We start from the raw sequence: 6580 nt of genomic DNA, 5'->3' as shown, positions 1-6580 counted from the left end.
CAGTTTTCAAATCTCCTGCTTTACCCTGGATACTATAGGTCCCCCCTATATTGCATCATTCTTGCTGCTGTTATATCCAGCCAGGCCAAGACACCTTAGAAAAAAGCCAATAAAAAAATGAATTCCAAACCTCCTACTGTAGGACAATACAACCCATAATCCCCCAAAAAATTTATAATTTTTTTTTTATACAAAAGCTATATTTTCTTCACTATTTTGGGACACCAACCTGTTTCAACTATTAAATATATAATTTTTGGAACACTTGAAAATTCCATGCTGTCTTCTCTTGCCAGACTCAAAACCTCTTGATGCTAACAAAAAGGGATACTTTTTTGAATGCTTGAAAAAAGCCATTGTGTCTTCCACTGGCTTTGTAGGCATTTTAACACCAGCATTTAACACCTCTATCAACAACCAGTGATACTTTATGCCCCTTTCTTTTAGTGCTACTTAGCAAAGATAATCTGCTAGTGCATTAAACAAGCTGTTAGTTACCATGGGTTACCACATGTCACCATAACAGAGCCTTAAAATCACTTTAAAACTACTTGAATACATTTCAAGCAATGTTACACAGGGCATTGACGGGGATCCCCAAACTTGGAACCCACAATAAAAGTTGATGACATAAAGCTTTCTTAACAAGGTGTAATGGTCACAGATGCAGAGAAAGAGGCATTAACATATAGCTTGATTGCTTTGTTGATGTATGGATGCCTTGGGTGCCTCTCTTCATTAAGTTTCTTCTTCCCACAGAAAGCGTATACAGCATCACTAGAAAGTGCTCACCCCCCAACAGAAATTTGCAAATCACAAGAGTGATAGAGTCCAGGATGCTCGACCAGTGACAATGAAGCCTAACGCAGAATTTATCATCTGGTACCATGTCCATCATCTGGTGCCATGCTGATAAAATAAACAGAGTTCTGAATATCACCAAGCCTTGTATCTCTTGACCGATATTGAAGAATCACTTACAGCTCTCGGCTCAGCAGCCTACTTTTCCAACCTGAACTTGATCATTGGCTATTGGCAAGTATCCATGGCTCCTCAAGACAGGGAGGAGATTGTGCTTACCACTCTTTGGATTTCCCAGCATACAATTTCTGGTTTGTAATGCTCTAGCAACATTCCAGTGTTTTTCCCACCCTTTACTGCACTTAAGAGAGGGTACCCACCCAATCATCCCCACAATGTCAGTGAATAGATCTGCCATTGCTGATGACAAAGTGAGAATTGAGAATAGAACAGAGGCAAAAAGCCTGTAGAATAGTAGACTAAGTATGCCCCTTGTGGAGGGGCAAGTGACTGTGCACATATTTCAGAGCCTATGGGAGTAGGGAGAAAGAAAAAGCTCTGCACAGTGGTCCTTTAAAGGGGTACTCTGCTGCTCAGGGTTTGGAACAAAATGTTCCAAACATTGGAAAAGGCGCTGAGAGCTCGTGATGTCATAGCCCTCCCCCTCAGGATGTCACGCCCCCTTAATGCAAGTCTATGGGAGGTCCGGTCACGCCCCCTCCCATAGACTTGCATTGAGGGGGTGGGGCTATGACATCACGAGCTCCCGGAGCCGGCTCCAGCATTCAGAACAGTTTGTTCCAAACACTGTGCAGCAGAATACCCCTTTAAGTTACAATGGCCTCAGGCTTACATATTTTCAACATAGAATGGTCATTCCTTGACCCTTGTAACTTGAAACCAGACTCAACATAAAATGTTAGAAATAGTCAAGATCAGGGGCTCATGAGAATGGCTGGAAGATCCAACTAATCTGAATGGGCATTTCACTGATAAAATCCCTATATTATTGAAGTGCGGACACTGGCTTGGCAACAGTTAAGTGTGGCTCTATACTGCTTTTTATCTGTTCCAGGACTAGCTGATCTTTTGGCACCAGGTAAAGTTGACACCATATTGTCTGTCTGGTGCACTATGTACAGTACAAGACTCTAGAGAAGCACCTGCCCTATATGTATTAAGTGATTTTTAGCTTCTAGTAGATATTTTCCACTTTTTTATGTAAAGACTCGCTTTATCTGAATTAGTTATCTGGTCATATTTCTCAATTATTAATTTTTTCCTACTTTGTGATTACATTTTTGGAGACTTTGGAAATAATTACTAGTTTTATAAAGTTATGGTCTCAAAATACAATAGTTTTAACATACAAGGATCATCCTGAAACCAATTAATATTTCACCTTGAGGAAGCACTGTATTTTCCCCCCTCCCTGTCTGACTTATTGTTATGGTGTAACCTGACAGCTTGTCATGCTCCACAGCAGTGGTTGATTTTGTTTCACGTGTTTGTTCCATGAACTACAGACCAGATGAAAGATTTGTATGGAAATCAGACATAATCAGAGAATTTCCATTAGAAATAGACACTAGCCTGCTATAAAGAATTCTCCATGATCAAATCTGTATACACAACCTGAGACAAGACGGTACAGGGAAAATTATTAATCCTGGAAAGAAGATTCTCATCTATGATCATGGAATTTTCTTTGAGATGCGTTCTGCTAGCTGTGATCTATATGAACTGTCTGGTAGGATTCACAATAAATATGATAATGGTGGCGGCTAAGTTTAAGAAATGGAAAAGCCTGAAATGTCTCCAGGACTGTGATAAGATCCTCAGCTCTTTGGCCATTTCCAGAGGATTGTATTTTTTAAGTTTCATTACAAGGAACTCTATCTATCAATTTTTTCCAGGTCTATTGCAAAACAATATTTTTATAACTTCAGCCATACTTGTCCAGATTATGTTCACCTTCTACAACAGTCTCTGGTTGGCCACCCTCCTCTGTGTCTTCTACTGTGTGAAGATTGTGACCTACAACTATAAACTCTTCATCTTCCTGAAGACCCGGATCTCCACCATGGTCCCGTGGTTGATTCTGTCCTCTCTGCTGATCTCACTGATCTCCAGCCTTCCATATGCTTGGTACGGTTATGACCTAAAGTCACAAAATGTATCCAATGGTTCTACTGGAAATATGACTGGGTACGAACTTGTTACAGTCCCAAACTCTAATAACCAGTTCCTGATTTTTTCTCTAGGTAACATTCCTCCATTTGTTATATTTTGTGTCTCCATCTCCTTGTTGATTCATTTCCTCCTCATTCACACCAGACGGATGAGGAGCAATGAGTCACATACCCAGAGCCCAAATCTAAAATCTCACTTTGGGGCTTTGAAAAGTATGAGCTTATTTTTGCTGCTACAGATAATGTATTTTTTATGTCTGAACACATACATTTCTGGCACATTTCTGTATGTAAAGCATTCAGGGATGATTTTTTCTGTTATGTTTTCTAGCATCCAATTGCTCCATTCCCTATACATGATCTCTTTCAGCAGTGAGGTGAGGAAGATAATTCCCTCAATGTGTCTCTGTCAATACAGACATCCCTAAAGGATCCTTTAGACCATTCTTGCATGCTGTTTGTACAGTTATTATAAATATGGAAGTGGCTATTGTATGCGTGTAGCAATTTATTAAAGGGGTTATCCACCATAAGGTGATTTTAGTACGTATCTAGCATACAGTAATGGACATGCTTAGGAAGGATCTGCGCTTGTCTTCGGGCTAAATGGCTATGTTGTGAGGTAACCATAACACTGTGGCTAGCTTTTTGTGAACTGGTATTTCCTGTTTGAGTTTTTCTTTTTTGACTACAAATCCCATAATTCCATTTTCCTCATTCCCACACATAAGCCACCCCACCCATTGAAGCATAAATTAGCTTAATCCATTCAAAAGACCTGTGGTTTTCAGTGAGGGTGCCTAAAGCTGTTGCATTAGTTGCAGATTGATCTCTTTCCCACCAAACGATCCCTCCACCCATTGAAGCAGAAAGGCTCCCTGTCAACAGCTGTCTAGTAAGTCAGGTCTCAGCCACATTGCAACCTGGGAAAAATCTGAGACAACAGTCATTTTGTATGCGGTTAAAAATAAATATTGGGGGGAAAATCACATAAGAATTGTGAGAAAACCGTCACACACAGGTACAGACACTATATTATGAACTACACTAACTTTACAGCCCCTGTGGCATAGTCAATTAAAAAAAAACTTCCTGGAATACCCCTTTAAGGCATTCACCAAAGGTCCTACACCTTCAGCATACAGCAGATACAGAGCAAGCTCTAATCGGGCAGTCATAGCCATTGTGATGTGTGTGGAGATCTGTTTCCTAGGGACTGCCCGGCAAGGACCTGCATGATGCAGGGGGGAGATTAAAGGCAGCTGACATTCAGAGCACCTGACTTTACATTCCAGGCACATGCCCAAATGTTTTAACCTAATGATGCTCCTGGCCCATGTCTTTCCCACATAGACTGTTCTATGTGCTGCCTTCTTCTTTCTCATATATGAAAATTGAAGAAAAATAAGTAGGAATTTAATTCAAATAAAGCAAGTCCTTCCATAAAAAAGTAAGAATGATCTGCTTGAAGCTGGTAATCACTGTCTTTGCAGAGGACAGGAGTTTCTTCAGGGTTCTGTACAGTACACACAATGTCCCAAAAAAGTAACAGGGAGCCACCCTCACCTAGCGTACAAGGAAGCAGCTAATCCTGGCACAGGTAAATAGTACAGAACATGTAGTCATAACCAAGAAGTTATAACACTGACTCCATTGTGTGCAAGAAGATTATTCTCTCACCTTTAACTTATTTGATGCAGTTGCATAGGCTAGTGTGGTATTAGCTGTGTAGAATCCAAAAACAGCAGCCAAAACAGCAGTAAAACATCTTTAGTTCTTTATTTGTAACTCCAGGATAAAATTACAGAAATTGTCATACCTCCCTGTACTGTAGGGGACACTACCAGAGGAAAACAGGCAGTCAGTGCATACACTTCAGTAATACAGGGGTTTTTACCAGTGAGTGCCTGTTCTTCCAGCTATTTACATGTTTCACAGATCTGGACTGTCCGTAGCATTGGATGTTGAGTTTGGTTTCAAGTTAAAATGGTCCAGAAAAGACCAAAAATATTGTAACCTGAGGGGCCACTCCTACACATTCTGCTTCCCCATGCCCTCCTCTTTCCCAAACAGTTTGTTTACCTATGTTACCCTTTCTGCAATACAAATTGCTCCCCTTAGGCCCCTCTCATGCCCTCTTCTTCACACAGACAGCCCCCCGTGCCCCTCTTACACACACACTGCTGCCATGGATCCCTCCTACTCACACAGATTGCTCCCAATACTGCCATAATATATATATATATATATATATATATATATATATATATATATATATAGGGGAATATGCAAATCAGCTCATTACATCACCTTCTCAGGCGATGTTCCCTGGTATCAGCTTAGCTCCAGTTTCGGAATATAAAAAGCTAATCGGGATTAATGCCAAACCAGAGTTCTGGTTTGGCATTAATCCCGATTAGCTTTTTATATTCCGTAACTGAAGCTAAGCTGATACCAGGGAACATCGCCTGAGAAGGTGATGTAATGAGCTGATTTGCATATTCCCCTACCCAGAATGCCTGCAGAGTGCTTAGTGGCCCTTGAAAGCTCCGTCACACCAGGAGTGGTGAACTTGCCCTGAGTTAAATACTCATCCCGTATACATATATATATATATATATATATATATATATATATATATTCTGTTCCACATCCATCAGTGCCCCTTTTACACACAGACTCTCTTCCACATCTCCCTCCTTCTCACACAGACTGTCTCACTCCCCTAGGCACCCCACATACTTCATTTATTCTGCCCCTCTTTTCTTACATACCGCTCCACCTGTTTTTTTCTTTCTCACACAGACAATTCCGCTCTGTGTAACCTCTTCTACTCCACACATGCTTTTCCCAATTCCATTTTCTTCTAGATTTGCGCCATTCAGTGTGACTTTTCAAAAGATACAGATAGTAAATCCGGTGCCAAAAGATTCACCATGCAAACCACACCCACTTTGAACAACAAGCACGCCCTCTGATGCAGACTGCACTAATGACAAATGACTAAAGTGACATAACAAATGCCACATACCGAAATTCTCAGCTTACACTGGCCATTTACCCTATGTTTACAGATGCAAATGTTTTAGTAAATGTCCCGCAACTAATGTAATCCATTGCCTTTTTGAAAGCCTATATGTTTTTTTGTTTCTACATATCATGTATTTTATGCCTTATTTATTCCATAGGGACACATTTAGTTTTGGCCAGACTCTTTTCTTACATTGATTGACATCACTGATGGTGTGTTTTTTTGTGAGGGAAATTCTAGTTTTCTTAGGCCTTAATTTTGAGGTACATTAATGTTAGAATTTAATTTATATTATCTTTCATCTTTATTACATTTTAACATGTAATTGTTTAAATTATTATGTATAATTTCCCTGTTAACTCTACATAACCTGTTCCTTCTATTTCTTTGGTTATTAGAATTAGGAAGAGAATACATATGTGTTTGGTATTTGCTGTGGTGTGATAAATGAAATAAAATGAATTTAACAAAAATAATGGCATTTGTTGTATTTTTTTTAATCATGTTAAAGAAAATGAACACTAAATTCAACTTCTTCAAACTTATTGGAGAAGTA

General features: G+C 39.7%; 1 protein-coding gene across 1 annotated transcript; it reads left to right on the top strand.

Moving 5' to 3' along the window:
* Positions 1–2575: 2575 nt before the first annotated feature.
* Positions 2576–3353, top strand: LOC130360923 (taste receptor type 2 member 40-like). The gene is made up of 2 exons (XM_056563476.1): positions 2576–3206; positions 3325–3353. The coding sequence occupies exons 1-2, from the start codon at positions 2576–2578 to the stop codon at positions 3351–3353; spliced, it is 660 nt and encodes a 219-aa protein (XP_056419451.1).
* The last annotated feature ends 3227 nt before the right edge of the window (positions 3354–6580 follow it).

Source organism: Hyla sarda, chromosome 3, assembly GCF_029499605.1.
Source record: "Hyla sarda isolate aHylSar1 chromosome 3, aHylSar1.hap1, whole genome shotgun sequence".
In the NCBI taxonomy this organism is placed as follows: Eukaryota; Metazoa; Chordata; class Amphibia; order Anura; family Hylidae; genus Hyla; species Hyla sarda.
This window is presented reverse-complemented; position numbering and strand designations above follow the sequence as displayed.

Coding starts and splice junctions, on each gene's coding strand:
- LOC130360923 (XM_056563476.1), top strand. CDS start 2,576: ATGGTGGCGGCTAAGTTTAAGAAATGGAAAAGCCTGAAATGTCTCCAG. Junction 3,207..3,324: donor TCACTTTGGGGCTTTGAAAA/GTATGAGCTTAT, acceptor TATGTTTTCTAG/CATCCAATTGCTCCATTCCC.